The sequence below is a fragment of the Neoarius graeffei genome, chromosome 23 (genome assembly GCF_027579695.1).
Source record: "Neoarius graeffei isolate fNeoGra1 chromosome 23, fNeoGra1.pri, whole genome shotgun sequence".
Taxonomy (NCBI): Eukaryota; Metazoa; Chordata; class Actinopteri; order Siluriformes; family Ariidae; genus Neoarius; species Neoarius graeffei.
The window spans coordinates 51,528,948-51,548,739 of record NC_083591.1 but is presented as its reverse complement, the minus strand read 5'-3'; the positions used below and the strand labels follow the sequence as shown (position 1 = coordinate 51,548,739).

Below are 19,792 nucleotides of genomic sequence, written 5' to 3'. Positions count from 1 at the left end.
AAGAGAAAAAAAATTAAGGACAAGAATGACTTGATGAAAGGAAGAATGTAGGAAATACATGTCAGTGAACCTTCTGTGCGGAGTTTGCATGTTCTCCCCGCGTCCACGTGGGTTTCCTCCGGGTGCGCTGGTTTCCCCCACAGTCCAAAGACATGCAGGTTAGGCTAAAGGAGAACTGAAGTCATTTTTAAACTTGCTTTATTTCTTAATTAGCGTGTTATTCAATTATATTTTCAGTTTTAGTAACTTTATATCGTGACTCGTATTGGCAACTAATTGCAATTAAATATTATCCTTATCGGCCTATTCGGTTTATAGCCGTGTTGAATTTAGTTCGTTTGGTCCACGGCAGGCGTCGCTTATCCGCGCGATCTTCACGAGACTTGTGTGAGACTTTGAAACGTGAAGTGTCAGTGCCGCCATTTTGAAAACTGTTTTCCAAACAAAATATCACACAAAAACGAGTTTAATTGACGATTACTGCCTACTTTTTTCAAACTTTCCTGATTGCTATCAAAACAAAACAAACAAAACTTCCGGCTTGATTACATCAGCATTCGAAAGAGGGTACACGCGTCTTTTGACAACGTTGGCAGATGTTGGTGACTTTGAGTTCCGCTGTACATTTTACTTCCGTCCTACAATGTCTCGACGAATCTCGTTTACGGCCGTTGCTTTGACATATGGACTGATATAATACAGAGCATATTTCAAACATTCATAACTTGCTATAGCAGCGACAAAATAGCGATCAAACATACATATATGTTATTTACCAGCTGGGAGGTCTGTATCGTGAAATACCGTGACCGAGGTCTTGAAAGTACTGAGCGAGGCCCTCTGGGCCGAGGTCACGGTATTTCACCATACGGCCCGACCTTAAGCTGGTAAATAATATATTTATTTTTTTCTTTACCAAATTCTAACAGAAAACGAGAGCGCCCGAAAGGGAAAGCCGAGGTGAGCCGCCATTTTGAATCCTCATTCACGGCTGTAATGCAAATTGCTTCCTCCTCGGTACACAAGTACACTTCCATGGCAGGAAAACAACTACATTTTGCCGCCTATGTCGTCCCCTATTTATACAAAATTGAGTCATTCAGGATTCAGCCATGTTTTTGCTCGGCGTTAGCAACAGTTACAGGTTTTTAGCTTTCTCCTGAAATGTTTTCTTTTATTTCTTCTTCCTCAGGGTAGTAAAATTTGCTTTCGCTGTGAAGACTGTCATCGCTATCCATGCTGTAAAATTAATGCTATTCTACGGAGAAATGCGAAAATAAATGTTGACAAAAATTGCTACGACGTTTGTTGTTGTTGTGAACGAGTGAGTCACCAGAGGTCCGTAACCGGGGTCCCTATCATAGGATACGGACCTGATCGCCAGCCAATCAGAGCGCAGGATTTGATGGAAACCGCACCGCGAAAAAAATAAATTCCTATATTTAATAAAATGAGAGAAATAGAATTTTGATCATTAAAAAATTTGCCTTCAGTTCTCCTTTAACATGGGGCGGCCTTGGGCTGAAGAGCCCTTGAGCAAGGCACCAAACCCTAACTGCTTCCCAGGCACTGTAGCATAGCTGCTCACTGCTCTGGGTGTGTGCGCGTGTTCACTGCTTCAGATGGGTTAAATGCAGAGGAGGAATTTTACTGCGCTTGAGTGCGCATGTGACAAATAAAGGCTTCTTCTTCTATATCTCATACCTTCTATATGTCATCCAGTCCGGCTGTGAGTGTGAACTGTAAATTTTTATACTAATCCAGTTTGCTTTAGTAAAAATAACTTTTGCTTACACAACTTGAACACAAGTTACCCGACTTTCTAACCTAGCTAACCTGGAAATCTGCCACTAGATGGCAGCATCAATCACAGAACCAAGATTTCTATCTGGATTTCACAGAGACCAGATTTATATTCGTGTAGCACACGTTTATTGAGTTGTGTGTGTTTAGGAATGCTACATTAACATTGAAAATACATACTAGTGCCATAAATCATGATTATATATTACTCCAAACAAATACAATACACACGTTGTGAAACAGGTCAGAAAATAAGTACTCGGTTCTTCATTAAGCCCCATCACAAACATCTTTATTAATTAAAACAACTTTATTTCAGAATGCAGGCTTCGTTCATGGTGTCATTTGATCTTGCGGAAATAATAATAATGCACATTAAAAAGCAAAAACGTGCAAAATTCTTGTTTCGGTGCATTCTCGCTGATCATTTAAATAAATAAATAAATAAATTATATCAACATAAGTGACATTCAAATCTTTTAAAATAAATCCACAACCAAGACAATTAGATTGACACAGCGATGATGTCAGCAGTCAGTGTATATTATAAAGTCCTACATCTATTGTGCGATTATTTTTTTCAAGCTTGAGATTGTGATTATATTGAACTTGGTCCAAAAATTCAAAATGGTCTCTGGACCCAAAACATGCAACCAGTTCTGATTTCAAATCAATACTGAAATAAATGTTCCCTTTTCAGCAAACGATATAAATCAGGGCTCGACATTAATGGTAGTCTATAACCCGTGTCTCAGTGCTCGCACAACTGAACTGCTCTCAGACCTGACAGTTTCTCTACTTGTGTGCGCGCAATTCACAGGCTGTCGTGCTCAATTTAATGACCGCGCCCACTGATACAATACGGTCAGTGTGCTCAGGTGAGTCACTCTCGTGACTCTCAGTACACTACCGTTCAAAAGTTTGGGGTCACTTTGAAATGTCCTTATTTTTGAAAGAAAAGCACTGTTCTTTTCAATGAAGATCACTTTAAACTAATCAGAAATCCACTCTATACATTGCTAATGTGGTAAATGACTATTCTAGCTGCAAATGTCTGGTTTTTGGTGCAATATCTCCATAGGTGTATAGAGGCCCATTTCCAGCAACTCTCACTCCAGTGTTCTAATGGTACAATGTGTTTGCTCATCGCCTCAGAAGGCTAATGGATGATTAGAAAACCCTTGTGCGATCATGTTAGCACAGCTGAAAACAGTTGAGCTCTTTAGAGAAGCTATAAAACTGACCTTCCTTTGAGCAGATTGAGTTTCTGGAGCATCACATTTGTGGGGTCGATTAAATGCTCAAAATGGCCAGAAAAATGTCTTGACTATATTTTCTATTCATTTTACAACTTATGGTGGTAAATAAAAGTGTGACTTTTCATGGAAAACACAAAATTGTCTGGGTGACCCCAAACTTTTGAATGGTAGTGTATGTTATCGATACTGTTTGATCAGGTTACTTTACCTTTTAAAAGATGCTGTAATAGCTTCTCTTGATGTCCGTTAGCATGAAAAGGCCTATATCATATTATTATACTGTACATACAGCACACTTTTTCAAAGAAATAAAAACGTGTTCTGTTCCCTTCTAGCAGGTTTCATTAATTTGGTTTGATAGCATGCAATATTGTTAGCATATCGCTTATCCTACGTGTATTATGTCACTCTACCCAATGGAGAATGAGCGTTGAATATGGTTCACGATATTTCATGGTTGTCAAGATAACATGACGTCACACGTCGGAGCTGATATGAATATCCAATGAGAAAGTTTTCTGCTGTGCATGCATAAAAGCATTTCTTTGTTCGCCAGGAAAGAGAAAGACGCATTGAACACCTGAAAAGCTACCAAAACTTCATTAGATAATCTTCACGCATATTTACAAGAGAAAAACATACCAACAGACATCGAAAAACTGGAAAAGAGACACGTCGGAGATGTAAAACTTCCGTGCTAGCGAGCGACTGTGACAATTTGTAAACAAACATGGCTGCCAGGTTTGCTTCGTTAAATACGTACAATTTTGAGAGAATTTTAGCTGCTGGGTCGCTCCGTTGCGTGTAGCTGTCGATGTTGATTTTAAAAGTAACTAAGCAAATTATAAAGGGAAATGAATACTTAAGTCTGAGTGAAAAATACTGTAGTGAGCGTGCAGCGTGGAAGAAGAGTCTGGAGACAGAAATCTTAGTTTCTCGGTCATTAGCCTGGAGCTCTCGATAGCACTGGCTTGACTGCTTTATTAGCATTCGCTAACACTACTGATGACCGCTACACTGGCTGGAAGGTGACTTCACTGCTGCACTGACTTGCAGTTAAGCTCATGTTGGGCTTCGAGAGGGTCTAGGGTGATAAATTTTTGGTCCCTCCCACTATAAATCAAAATCTGATTGGATAATTAATCTGTCACTTCCTACATAAACATACACTGCCATGGCCTTCTGTCCCGGCAATGAAGTTCTAACCAGTGAGTGAGCAGCTCTAAACTCTTCTCAACCTAGAGACAACAAACAAAACAATCTCATTGGATAACTCGATTTTAATGTTTTCAGGACAGTAACCCTTTCATTTCTGAAGCAAATTTGATAGAAAATGAGGCCGAATTAGAATTAGAAGAGAATTCTCATGAAATTATGGAAGAATGAAAGAAATATAACATAACGTGAAATGCTGATGTGTTTGGGCTTCTCTGAACACCTAGAAGGCTCTGATGGTTCCCCTCTGGTTACAAGAGAAAAACATATCAACGGACATCGAAAAACTGGGAGTGTGTGTGTATGTATAACAATAATATTGGCTGGCTTTTTTTCATGGTATATCAGATATATTCCATTCAGCTACTCGTCTTCGACTCATTCAGTATCATGCTAGCTGAATGGAATATAGCTGATGTATCACTCCAACCAATATTATTTAAACAGCATTTTTTATGAGGACGATAAAATGAGCACAATATCGAATTGGTACCTGGTATCGCTACATCCCTAGACTCTATGCATGGCTCAGTGATTCCCTTTTCAAGATTTTACTCCCCGCCCTCCCCCCTTCCTTTAATATCCTAACATAAATATGAAAGAAAATGCGCTTGGATAAACCAAACACGCTCACTTGGACTTCCCATCTAATCCACATTCTGCTCTCAGTGCCTGACTGTTTGCGGAGATGAAATTGATCCAGTGCTGAAGGTCCTCTGGGATATCAGGACACTCCACCTAAAACCAGAGACAAATGAAACACATAACTAATCTATTCCTATTTGTGAAAAAAACAAACAAACAAACAAAAAAACCTTCAGCTTGAAGTGAATTTACCTTTCTCTTGCAGACATGCTGCAAAATCTGATCAGGTGTGCCACGCATAACATTCTGCCTGCACAGCACGACAGCCGAGATAAAGCCGTCGGACTTGGACACGAAGCGCTGTTCCCAAAAGAAGGACTTCTCATCCCAGGCCACGATGCGGCTACGCAGCTCGAACGCCTCTCCGAGTCCGAGTGACCTCCGGTAGCGGGCGGTCAAGGCTCCGACCACCATCCTTGCCCCGAATGCATTGAAAGCCATGAACATCCTGTTGCGTACGTAATAGGAGAGTCTGGCGAAGTCGCACTCTCTCAGATAGCGAGCGTTGTTCATGTGGCCCATATAATCGATGTCGTGGGGGAGAACTCGGCCATGGACGACCTGCTCGCCTAGCACATCTCGGACCGGGTCCTGAAACAGGTACTTCAGGACCACCCAGACTCCTCTTATGAAATACCACACGTCAAGGGTACTAAACAGCACCAGCAAGGTGGACAGGACCCACAGCAACATGTCTCTGAAATTCAAAATAGTAGCAAGTAAATCTTACTCTCGACTCTGATCATACACTGAAACATGAATATAATATACTTCTAAATTATTTAAAGGTACATACACTACCATTCAAAAGTTTGGGGTCACCCAGACAATTTTGTGTTTTCCATGAAAAGTCACACTTTTATTTACCACCATAAGTTGTAAAATGAATAGAAAATAGAGTCAAGACATTTTTCTGGCCATTTTGAGCATTTAATCGACCCCACAAATGTGATGCTCCAGAAACTCAATCTGCTCAAAGGAAGGTCAGTTTTATAGCTTCTCTAAAGAGCTCAACTGTTTTCAGCTGTGCTAACATGATTGTACAAGGGTTTTCTAATCATCCATTAGCCTTCTGAGGCAATGAGCAAACACATTGTACCATTAGAACACTGGAGTGAGAGTTGCTGGAAATGGGCCTCTATACACCTATGGAGATATTGCACCAAAAACCAGACATTTGCAGCTAGAATAGTCATTTACCACATTAGCAATGTATAGAGTGGATTTCTGATTAGTTTAAAGTGATCTTCATTGAAAAGAACAGTGCTTTTCTTTCAAAAATAAGGACATTTCAAAGTGACCCCAAACTTTTGAACGGTAGTGTAACTATTCAAGCACCAATTATCAAAAATTCCTTGGACGTGAGAACGGACTCGGCAAAAAACTTGATTCTGATTCGCGTTGCAGTTTCTCAGGCAGTGCAGCCCGAGGGCTCCAAGATCACGCACATTCGACAGTGGTTTCCAACCGCGTCCTTGACACACTGACTGAATGTCTCCGAATTCCCTGAATCACATTTTCATATCATCATGTACTGTAGATTTTGAAAGGCCGAAATTCTCGGCAATCTCGCGTCGAGAAATGTTCTTTTTGAACCGACTAACAATTCTCTTAGGAATTTTGCCACAAACTGGTGAGCCATGACCCGTGCTTGCTTTCAAAGCCTGAGCCTCTGGTGCATGATCCTTTTAAAAATGAAATCATGTTACCTATTAACCTGCTTATTGTGGTGTTACTTGAACATCCTGTAAACTTTTCAGTCTTATTCTGCTTCTGTCCCAATTTGTTTTATACCCCTGCTCTGAAAGGGGGTGGGGGGTTGATACCAGTTTACCTTGGTCTGTCTGAAACGCCCTTTTTCTCAGCAACCACAAATCATAGCCACTTGGTACCAAACTTCAGCTTGGGGTTCTATACCATGTGTACCGTTTTCAGGTCTGTCGCACATCAACTTCCTGTTTACCGACAATGAATTTATGAAACATATAGCATGGATTTAGGCGGCACGGTGGTGTAGTGGTTAGCGCTGTTGCCTCACAGCAAGAAGGTCCGGGTTCGAGCCCCGTGGCCGGCGAGGGCCTTTCTGTGCGGAGTTTGCATGTTCTCCCCGTGTTCGCATGGGTTTCCTCCGGGTGCTCCGGTTTCCCCCACAGTCCAAAGACATGCAGGTTAGGTTAACTGGTGACTCTAAATTGAGCGTAGGTGTGAATGTGAGTGTGAATGGTTGTCTGTGTTTATGTGTCAGCCCTGTGATGACCTGGCGACTTGTCCAGGGTGTACCCCGCCTTTCGCCCGTAGTCAGCTGGGATAGGCTCCAGCTTGCCTGTAGAACAGGATAAAGCGGCTAGAGATAATGAGATGAGATGAGAACTACTTGATGTTTGGTACCGAGCTTCAGCTTGGGGTTCTATACCGTGTGTACTGTTTTCAGGTCTGTCCCACATCGACTTCCTGTTTACCGACTGAACGTATTTACGAAACATATAGCGTGGATTTACAACATTTTCCTAACAATTTTTCTCAGCAACTACAAATCATAACTGCTTGATATTTGGTAGCGAGCTTCAGCTTGGGGTTCTACACCGTGTATACCGTTTTCAGGTCTGTCGCACGTCGACTTCCTGTTTACCGACTGAATGTATTTATGAAACATACAGGGTGGATTTTGACATTATTTCAAGAAACAAAACGCTGTTTCAAAATGCCAGTTTACCAGGATGCTGTTTGAAATCCCTGGGGAAGGACACTGCTCTTTACTTACACATTTCAGGGTTAATTATTTGTTTAAGTCAACATTCATATTAAGTGTCCTATTCCTTCGATTGCTTGCATTCTGATATAAGCGAGAGCGGCGGGGGAGGATACGTAAGTGAGCAGTAGCTCACAGCTGATCTTGTTTTTTTGAGTGTGTTGCCGGCGTCAAATTCTAACTTCGTTCATATTTACAAAATACATTGAAGTTGGTCAGTAAAACTGTTGAAAATCTTTTCATTGTACTTTTATCAGGTAAAGAAAGTTTCACGTAAATTAACAAATCACAGATTTTTGTTTTAATTTAGATTTTATGGGAAAATATGCCAACTTTTGGGGTTGGGAAATGGGGTTTGGACACCACATGCAGGCTTTAGGTAAAAGATACGCAGTAAAGTTACAAAACATGCCCTTTTAATAATACTATCATAGCAACCTGGAAGAATACAGTTTAGTATTTATACTGCCCATGTCTGGTGTAGCAACAGGAAAAGTAGTTTGCAGAGGCTCATAGTGGCTTATAATGATGTGATGAGGGTGCTGTTTCAGAGACCTAGGTGGTGTAGTGCCAGTCAGCTGTGCGTGTTCTCTGGTGTGCCCATGTCTGAGGCAATCCTCAGAAATCTTATGTATCATTTCATGTGTCACGTGGATGAATCGGAGAACAGCATCATAGAGGCTTTAACTGGCCCGAGGAAGAGCTGCGTAAGGTATACTGTACATCCAGGCTTAGAAAACACTGGCGATATAATCTATTCAGATGATTAAAGGAGAACTGAAGGCAAATTTATCATCAAAATTCTATTTCTCTCATTTTATTAAATATCGGAATGCATTTTTGATCGCTATTTTGTCGCTGCTATAGCAAGTTCTGAGTGTTTGAAATATGCTCTGTAATACATCAGTCCATATGTCAAAGCGACGGCCGTAAACGAGATTCGTCGAGACCTGTGCGAGACATCGTAGGACGGAAGTAAAACGTACAGCGGAAATCAAAGGGACCAACATCTGGCAATGTTGTCAAAAGACGAGCGCGCCTTCTTTCGAATGCTGACGTAATCAAGCCGGAAGTTTTGTTTGTTTTGATAACAATCAGGAAAGTTTGAGAAAGTAGGCAGTAATCGTCATTTAAACTTGTTTTTGTGCAACACTTCGTTTTTCTGCTCCTCCTACTCAAGCGAGTAGGACGCTTCTTTGCTTTGCTCCTGCTTTCTTGATCTTTATTTCTATACTTTACTTTCTCATTGAATTTCCACTATTTTTTTTCTCATTTTATTTTTCATCTTTATAAGCTTTTAATTTAATTTTAATTTAATTTCCACTATTTTTTTTTTTTTACAAAATGCCAGGGAGCAAAAAATCCTGCAGAAAATGCATGGAATTAGAACAGAGGATTTCTATTCTGGAATCAAAGACTGATGCTCTGCCAAAGACGGACGAATTAAAAGCGATATCTCAGGAAAGGAGTACAGAAACAGTGGCTGAGAATGCAGAGATTGCACTCCGACAGACCGAGGACATTGCAGATCAAGTGGAAGAATTCATAACTCAAGCTGTGCAAAATGTGAGTACAGAAAACTGGCAAATGATGGGTGGTAAGCCCAAAAATAAAAACAGAAGAGTAATTACTTCAACACCAGCTCGTTCTACAAATTACAATAGGATCTACAATCCTATGGAAAATCCACAGCCCATAAGGCTTCAGAACAAATTTGAATGCCTCAGGGATGTGGAAGAGGATTTGTCAAGCGGACAAACACATAGTAAAAAGAGATCGCACCAAGATCGAAGAGCTGTGAGAAGAGGCAAAAAGCAGCTCGTAACACCACCTGATCCCACAACCCTTGTTCTTGGTGATTCCACTGTAAGACAATTAAAAGGTTATGAGATGATTATTTGTTGTCTTCCAAATGCATCCATCTCTGACACCAAAGACAGCATTTTGAAACTCATGTCCGAGCATAAAACTATTAAACGTATTGTTGTGCATGTGGGAGCAAATGATGTTTTCAGAGAACAGCTGTTTGTCCAAGATGATTTCAGAAAACTTTTTTCTGAGCTGTATAAGACTGGAATTCAATCTTTTATCAGTGGCCCACTCCCAGCGAGAGGAAGTTTTGCTTTTTCTCGACTCTTCAGTCTTAACACCTGGCTTGGAAAAACTTGTTCTTCATTTGGTATGAACTTCATAGACAATTTTAACCTTTTCTGGAATTGCAGAGAATTTTACAAGCCAAATAGCACTGAACTCAGCTGGATTGGAGCCAAAGTCTTAGCAGACCACTACAAACTTGCAATCTTTTCTCAGCCAGCACCGAGGAAAACAGTTGATAAGATGTCGCAGACTGACATAGTTACAAAGCCTAAACAATCATCTTTGCAAGTCGTCATCAAGGACACACAAACATCTGACTTGCAGGCCTCCCAACATTCAAGGACAGACGACTCCACTTCTCCTCGGATGGATTTCCCAAATACCATGAAAAAATTGCTCCCAATGGCTACACTCTCTTTCCAGCCCAAATCTGTCGCGACAAGCAGTGTACCCAGTTCATCAAAATTGTGTTCGTCCAGGACTTTCAGCTGGCTACAAATCTTTTTCACCATCCAAAAGATACATGTCATCTCCAATCCTTTCACCCTCAAACCAAATGGAACATTTAGAAAGTCTTGTTTGATGTACTCTGGGCCCCTGTTTACATTAGACCGTATCAGCGGATCATCAGATTAACGTTTTTAAAACGATTAGTGTGCACACAGCAACACCAATACACGATTTGCGTGCACATAGCAACGCCAATACACGGATACGCTCGGCTCGGCAGGCATCCTGCGCTCCAAATCACTCCGCCCTGAACAGCGAGTGCCCTCTGGAGGGTGCGCACTCCGGCCCTGCGCAGCTCACACAGCGCACGAATGAAGTGAACAAGCTGTGATTCGGGACTGAGCCGCTGTGTGTGAGATCCCAGCGCATATCACTTACTACTTGCAAGTGGAAGGATGGCAAGCCTAAAGACAATCATAACTACACAATGGGCAGTATTTGCATCAGTATTTGCAGTATTTTCATACTTTTATACTCTTTAATGAAAGGTGATACAAGGCGGAAGTCCGCGCCGTTTTTCAGCAGTCGCGTCACATGACCAACGCCAGCGAATCAGGAAGGTGGATGTCACAGTGACGTTGTCCAATGAGACGCCAGCTAGAGCTCAGCACAGCGTATCCGCGTATTCTGAATGTTTACACAGCACCGGAGCTGACACGATCTGGATTGAATACGTGGATACTGGCGGATTCCCGTTTCCCGGCGTTTCCAGGCGGTTTAATGTAAACGGACAGTGCATCCGCGAAGAAAACGAGACAGATACGGTCTAATGTAAACGTAGCCTGGGTCCCTGCAAATGGGTGTAGTGTTGGAAACCAGCTGGGACCCAATGTTGACACTATTCCTGTGTTGATAAGAAACAGAAAACATAGAGCACATTTAACCCTGGGGGTGAACCAATCTAATCTCCTTCCTGTTTTAAAACAGCATCAGAGTGCACAAGCAGATATTACTTCTAGAATTTCTGTAAAGCTAGCTCTTCTGAACATTAGATCACTTTTAAACAAGTCATTTTTAATTAATGATCTTATTTGCAAACACAATCTTGATTTTTTGCTTCTAACTGAAACCTGGCTGGATCAAGCAAATAGTGCTACCACCCTTATTGAAGCAGCTCCCCCAAATTTTAATTTTTTGAATGTTACCCGACAAGGGAAAGGTGGAGGGATCGCAAATATATTCAAAGTCTCTTTTCAATGTAAACAATCCTCACTTGGTGATTTTATGTCCTTTGAACACTTATGTGCACTTGTTACATGCTCTCCTAACATATTATTATTAACTATTTATAGGCCTCCGAGACATTCAGCCAAAGTCTTTCTTGAAGAGTTTGGTGAACTGTTATCAGTCATTTGCTTAGAGTTTGATTGTCTTTTTATATCTGGGGATTTTAACTTACATGTAGATAATACTGATAACATTTATGACAAAGAACTACTTGCAATTATTGACAACTTCAACCTAGTACAACATGTACAGGGGCCGACCCACTTTCGTGGTCATACTCTTGACCTCGTCATCACAAAGGGTCTTACTGTTTCTACTACTGTTGTTGACCTGGCCTTATCTGATCATTTCTGTGTTTTCTTTGATGTTTCTATGTCTCCTCACATTCAGAATAGCTCAACTACTATAGGTAGGAGAGTCATAAAAGACAACACGTGCTCTCTTTGAGCAAGCTCTCTCTCAGAACTCAACCGAAATGTCAGACTCTGTAGATGATTTACTGGAATTTTTTAATTTAAATATGACCCAAATTATGGATGATATTGCTCCATTCAAAATAAAAAGTCATTGATAAGCAGAAAGCACCATGGAAGCAATACCCAGCTGTTAAACTGCTAAAGAGAGAATGTAGAAAGACTGAAAGAAAATGGCGCAAATCTAAACTTCACATCCATTATCAAATCCATAAAAAGAGATGCTTTGTAATTATAATTATGAAATTTGTAAAGCAAGACCGTCTTTCTTCTCCAACATCATCAGCAGGAATATGAACAATGCCCGTGTGCTATTTTCAACAGTAGAGAAGCTAACTAATCCCCCACCACAATTAGCACCTGAACTTCTCTCAGTTAATAAATGCAATGAGTTTGCATCCTTTTTCAAAGGTAAAATTGATAAAATACGGCAGAATATTCCTCATAATATATCTCAGTTGCAAAAAATTGAAAAACTGCAATCACCAATGACACAGATAGATAACTTCAACACAATGTCAGAATTTTGTTTGATTGATTATGAGACTCCTGAAAAAACTGTACAAAATCTCAGTTCCTCAACATCTGAACTGGACATTCTGCCCACCAACTTTTTTAAGTCTGTTCTTCATCTTATAATTACAGATGTGCTTCAAATTATAAATACATCCCTGGAGACTGGCGTTGTTCCTGTGTCCCTAAAAAAAGCCGTTGTAAAGCCCCTTCTTAAAAAAAATAATCTGGATCCTTCAGTGTTAAATAACTACAGGCCAATATCAAATTTACCATTCATCGGGAAGATCCTGGAAAAAAATTGTCTTCAATCAATTAACTGCCTTCTTGATATCAAACAGCCGTTTTGATAATTTTCAGTCAGGATTTCGTGCCAATCATAGCACTGAAACAGCGCTGATTAAAGTTGTAAATGACATACATCTTAATACTGATGCAGGCAAAACATCGGTCCTGGTATTACTGGACCTCAGTGCAGCTTTTGATACTGTTGATCACAACATACTGCTATATCGACTTGAACACTGGGTTGGATTGACTGGTAAAGTTATCAATTGGTTAAATTCATACTTAAAAGATAGAAGCTTCTTTGTTACCCTGGGAAATTGTTCTTCAACGTCAATGTCCTTGACCTGTGGTGTCCCCCAGGGGTCGATTCTTGGACCATTACTTTTCAACCTTTATATGCTCCCACTTGGGCAAATTATCAATAAAAATTCAATTTTGTATCACTGCTATGCAGATGACACCCAAATTTATTTTGCTCCATCACCTAATGATTATGCCCCCCTTGAATGTCTCTACCAGTGTATCGATCAAATCAATAGCTGGATGTCACAAAATGTTCTTCAGCTGAACACAGATAAAACAGAAGTACAGTAATTCTATTTGGAAAAAAAGATGAAAGACTCAGGATTACCACTATTCTTGACACAAAAGGGATTAAAACTAAAGAAATGGTTAAAAATCTTGGTGTTTTCATTGGCAGCGAGCTAAACTTTGACAGTCACATGAAAGCAATCACTAAAATGGCATTTTATCACCTAAAAACATTTCCAAACTAAGAGGACTTATGTCAAAAAATGATCTGGAAAAACTAATACATGCCTTCATCACTAGTAGGGTTGACTACTGCAATGGCCTTTTCACAGGCCTGCCAAAAAAGACCATCAAACGACTTCAGGTGGTGCAAAATGCAGCGGCTAGGGTTCTCACACGAACAAAAAGAACAGAGCACATTACTCCAATTCTAAGGTCCCTTCACTGGCTTCCAGTAAGCTACAGAATTGACTTTAAAGCATTGCTGCTGGTGTACAAATCTCTAAATGGTACAGGGCCCAGTTACCTCTCTGATATGTTGCAGCGGCCTAACCCAATCAGATCTACCAGATCGCAGCAGCAAAATTTACTATTAAAACCTGTTGTTAAAACAAAGTGTGGTGAAGCAGCTTTTAGCTACTATGCAGTGCAGCTATGGAACCAACTGCCAGAGGACATCAAAAATGCTCCTGCTGTTGGCAGCTTCAAATCTAGGTTAAAGACCAAGCTGTTTTCAGATGCTTTCTGTTAAATAATTAATATTGTCTTCTTTACATTCTTTATAATCTTTACTTCTCTGCATGTTTTAAATTTACTTTAACTTTATCCTATTTTATTCTTTATTCTATTCTGCTGGGGTTTTTTTTCCTTCTCATCCTATTTGAACTACTACTTCATTTTATTATTTTATTTTTACTATTGTTTAATTCTTATTTTCTTTTAATTCTTTTAATTAATTGTTTTAGAATAAAAATAAAATTATTTTATGTAATTTTATTTCTCTATTGTTTACTGTTTTTGTTTTTACTTCTGTAAAGCACATTGAACTGCCATTGTGTATGAAATGTGCTATATAAATAAACTTGCCTTGCCTTGGAAAAGAGTTTTCAAAATGGCAGCACTGACACCTGGCTGACACGTCACGTTTCGAAGTCTCGCACAAGTCTCGTGAAGATCGCGCGGATAAGCGACGCCTGCCGTGGACCAAACGAACTAAATTCAACACGGCTAAAAACCAAACAGGCTGATAAGTATAATATTTAATTGCAATTTTTTTCTTAATTTCTTAATTAAGAAATAAAGCGAGTTTAAAAATGACTTCAGTTCTCCTGTAGTTGATTGATTACTGGTCTTTCGCTGAAGCTGTTATGCTCTCATGTATGATTTCTTTTTTCATTAGATGATTTTATTTTTCTGTGTTATGGACCCTCTTGTGAGTCTGAAATAAAAATTGAATTGAACTGAATATTTCTGAGAATGTACGGGAGAAAAAATTATATATTATACATATTCTATTCACATTCAATGGATATGAGCAATCGCGCACTCTGATTGGCTACTCTACTACTAGGCTATCAGCTCATATACCGTGAGTAGAGAAAAACAAAATGGTGGCGCGTGTTGCCCACATACCGTACATGACAACACGACGTCACACGTCGGAGACATAAAACTTGTCAACTTTACAAAAACTTTACAAAATTGTCACTGCCCGCACACTTCGCTCGCACTGAAGTTTTACCTCTCCGATGTGTGACATCATGTTGTCTTGACAACCATGCAATATCGTAAACCATATTCAACGTTCATTCTCCATTGAATAGAGTGACGTAATACACATAGGATAAGCGATATGCTAACAATATTGCATGCTATCAAACCAAATGAATGAAACCCGCTAGAAGGGACTAGAACACGTTTTTATTCCATCGAAAAAAAAGTGTCCTGTATGTATAATAATTCCTGTTGACTAGATGTGTGTTGTCAAAATAGCGAACCAATTCAGAATTAAAATTCTTTCGATTAACTTGCATATTTTTTCCTTTTGTGGATGCGTCGATATAGTATAAAGAACATGACACGGTAATGCGAAGATATGAAGTTTATCTTCTCATGTTGATTCACTACTCGAAGATGAACATCATATCTTTGCACTACCGTGTAATATCCTCCATAAATGTCGAGATATTCACTATATAAAGAATTAAGGTAGTTTTTAAGTGCCATACTTTAAAACATTTACAGGTTTTTTTTGTCTACACTCTGAGAAATAAAAGACACCGAACTGAACTTTAACTTGTTACTACGGTGGGACCATCAAGTGAACAACTTCTGAACCTTTCATGCGTATCTTCCACCGGGGAACATGCACATGGTGTACCTTGACTGAGCTTTAGGTAAGACTGAAGCTGAAAAGGTACATCAGGAGTCCAATTACATAACAAATTACTTTTAAAAGTACACTATGTTCCTGTTTCCATATGAAAGGGTGTAGAATATGTACCCTTGATGACACCAACCTAGCGACAAGGAAAATACAAATTGATACCTACATTTCTGAGTGTGTCACAGGGAGAAAAAGAAAACAAAAACCACAGGTTTTCTCAAAAGAATTTCTCATTCTGATTCGGATCGGGCTCAGTGCTGTCGCCCAAAGCACCATGATACTTAAAGGCACGCCTTAAAGGTGCAGTAGGTAAGATTCAGTGGCAAAGTGTTACTATTAGAGCTGGGACTTGAGCTCAGCCAAAACTTAACCAGACGCACCAAAAAATCAACAGGGCAAAGGATTTTGTAAGGGATTAGCGGCAGGCTGCCAGGTCGCTCCATTCTGTGTAGTCGTCGATGTTTATTTTAAAAGTAACTCAGTAAATTACAGAGAGAAATGAATACTTAAAAGGCATATCATGAGTAAATTCAGGAGCAAGATCAATGTAATTCTCCTATTTTATATTAAACTTTGGTCAAATATCTGTAACGTTCTGCATTCTCTGCAATTTTTTAACCTTCCGCAATACCAGAAAAATTCAGTTGAAATCAAGCCGGTTGAGGCGAATTGGTCTGCCTCTGAAAAAACTTGCCAAATTTCCTGGCAAACATTGATTTTCGTGACGTCGCGTGCGGGACGCCTCCTTCTGAATCCTACGTCAGCGCTGGTTTGTTTATGAGAAAACGACCTGGTGGTTTTCTGCAAATTTCTTCAACGTTATCGCGTAATTATTAAAATGGTTAACAGATGTATCGTAGGAGGGTGTAGCAACACCAATCTTGACGGGATTAGTACTCATCGTTTCCCAAAAGACCGGACAATGAGAGAGAAATGGGTGCGCTTGGTCTACACAGGCTGTGCACTGAAACCGTGCAAAGCTCACGCAGCCTGCTGGCGCTTTCGCAGGTAACGTCACGAATCTGGCTCCAGACTCCCTTGGGATTTTTCCAGACGCGTTTTATTTTATTTTTTTCTGCTGTAGACAGATGGCCTTGTGCAAAATTACCCTTCTGGATGAGTGTGTAAAGGGACATACTTTCATCTCATCTCATCTCATTATCTCTAGCCGCTTTATCCTTCTACAGGGTCGCAGGCAAGCTGGAGCCTATCCCAGCTGACTACGGGCGAAAGGCGGGGTACACCCTGGACAAGTCGCCAGGTCATCACAGGGCGACATACTTTCATATTAAAAAAAAAAAAAAAAAAAACACGAAATTGGTCCAGAATATGCACTTTAAGTCTGAGTGGAAAATACTGTAGCGAGCGTGCAGCGTGGAAGAAGAGTGGAGACAGAAACCTTAGTTTCTTGGTTGTTAGCCTGTGCTACTTGCTCTCGATAGCACTGGCTTGAGCGCTTTATTAGCATTCACTAACACTACTAATAAACACTACACCAGCTGGAAGGTGACTTCACTGCTGCGCTGACAGCGCCGATTCATGGTTAAGCTCGCGGTGGCCTTTGAGGTGGTCTAGGGCGATAAATTTTTGGTCCCTTCCACTATAAATCAAAATCTGATTGGTTAATTCATCTGTCACTTCCTACATAAACATACACTGCCATGGCCTTCTGTCCCGGCAATGAAGTCCTAACCAATGAGTGAGCAGCTCTAAACTCTTCTCAGCCTTGAGACAACAAACAAATCTCATTGGATAACTCGATTTTAATGTTTTCAGGACAGTAACCCTTTCATTTCTAAAGCAAATTTGATAGAAAATGAGGCCAAATTAGAAGAGAATAATTATAATGAAATTATGAAAGAATGAAAGAAATATAACATTTGAAATGCTGATATGTTTGGGCTTCTCCGCACACCTAGAAGGGTCTGATGGTTCCCCTCTGATAAGATTTGTGATTGTTGTTGCTGTTGAATGTAATTTTAATTATTTTTTTAACTCATTAAGCTTACCACCCATTTCCAACCACGTCCACCAAACTCCGCCCCCAAAACTAATGGTGATTTAAGTAGCGTTACCGTTAGCAGGGATCGTCTTGATATGACTTTCAAATGCACTCAGACATTCAACTGCTTTACAATTTGATGAACATGGAATTTCTCCTCATAATGATTTAGGAGGATGTGAAAGGGCTTTGGGGGCGTGGTCTATAAAATGACTGATGCAGCAAATTCAAATACTTTTTTTTTTCAGCTATGTAATATACACGTTCTGAGACAATGTTGAAGCAATTTTTTACATTGTATTTACATTTTTTTTTTAGATTTGTCCTGGTTAGAAATGAAAAATATTGTTTATTGCACCATATTTAACAGTTATTCCATGAAATCGAGTTGTACATGAGCTGACAGCCGACGAAGCGCGTAGCACCGAGTTGTCTACAAGCCATGTACGACGAGATTGAGTGGAATAACGGTTTTATTCTATCCACATTCACTGGATTTTGAGAAACTGAGCATTTTTTTTTTAGCAAATTCGAGAAGTAAAAACTTTATCAAAACATCCGACAATCATTTCTGCTTAGAATGTAAACAAACTGGTGAAATGACAGGAGCAATTTGTGAAAAATGCGATAATTCTTAAAAAAAAAAAAACCTTCTTAGCATTAAATACTTTTATTCCATATTTTGCTGCTTTTTATTTTTTGGGGTTTTCTTCTTGTTTAGGGTTGGCAAACCAACTTCAGAAAGAAAAAGAAAGCACAACTTTATTCACCACACACTTGTGAAATTCCTCTCCTGCATTTAACCCATCTGAAGCAGTGAGCACACACACGAGCAATGAGCACATGCGCTAACAGCGCCCGGGGAGCAGTTGGGAGTTAGGTGTCTCGCTCAAGGGCACCTCAGCCCAAGGCCGTCCCGGATTAACCTAACTGCAGGTCTTTGGATTGTGGGGAATCCAGAGCACCCGGAGGAAACCCACACAGACAACACGCAAACTCCACACAGAAAGGCCCCTGGGCTCGAACCCAGAACCTTCTTGCTGTGAGGCGACCGTGCCACCCTTAAAAGGTGCATTAGCACCACTGACCGGGCTGGAGTGTGGAACAGATTTATTTATTTATTTAAGGGTGGTGCGCTATTCTTTTAGCCATTTGTTTCTTTTAAATACTTGATAATTTTGGGGGGTTTTGTTTTCGAGCAGTTTTTAATTTCATCCTTGGTTGGCTCATCAATTTTGTTTTTCTCTACTCACTGTATATGAGCTGATATCCTGGTAGTAGTGTAGCCAATCAGAGCACGCGATTGCTCATATCCAGTGAATGTGGACAGAAGAATATTACATGTTCCATATCGTCTACCAGTTAGTGAATACTGGCTCGACTTCATTTGGTGCTTCTACCTTCATCATGTAGCTACATAATGCCGGCAGATAACGTTACCATGGAGACCATCGTTGTGACGTCAGCGTCATAAGTCACGTGGGCTCGTGCTGTTGCATAAATTATTAGCATTCGTGATGAATCCTTAGAAAAATGCTAGATATTTATGAAAAAAGGGTTTGATCTTGTTTTCTGCCAAACCAGTGTACCAATTAAAACAGCACTAAATAACTTTCTAAAATGAAATAGAATAAAATAATCTAGTTCTACCCAAAGGTTAAGACATCTTTTAGTCTCTCTCTCTCTCACACACACACACACACACACACTAACTGGACTTTAAAACAAACAAAACCGCTCTTATTCTCATTATCAGGTGCATATAAACAGAAAAGAAGAAGAGGATGCTAGTCCTACACTTACAGCTCATTCATTTTGTAAAAGCTAACACACTGTTCCACTATTTACCAAAAACTACGATAAAATATTTCTCCAAAATTATTCTCTTTAAACAAAACCACACCTAAATAATCTCCCCAATAATTCTAACAAATCTATTTTCTTGTACTCACGCTAATGAAACACCGGCTGCAGTAAGCTGATACTTCCGTGTTGCTTGTGATTGGCGTCACTGCAACTCACGTGATCAAAATAACCAATAAGCTTCCAGTCCCCCCCCCCAAATCCCCTGATAATCCCGCCCACTTCAGCACA

At 40.0% G+C, this 19,792-nt stretch overlaps 1 protein-coding gene across 1 annotated transcript; it reads right to left on the bottom strand.

The window, feature by feature from the left end:
• Window positions 1-1,953: 1,953 nt before the first annotated feature.
• On the bottom strand, window positions 1,954-19,699 carry LOC132871349 (protein THEM6-like). The gene is made up of 3 exons (XM_060905459.1): window positions 19,651-19,699; window positions 5,115-5,619; window positions 1,954-5,015 (listed from the first exon to the last, which is right to left on the bottom strand). Exons 2-3 carry the CDS (start codon window positions 5,613-5,615, stop codon window positions 4,908-4,910), a joined length of 609 nt encoding a protein of 202 aa, XP_060761442.1. The 5' UTR covers window positions 5,616-5,619; window positions 19,651-19,699; the 3' UTR covers window positions 1,954-4,907.
• Between the last annotated feature and the right edge of the window lie 93 nt (window positions 19,700-19,792).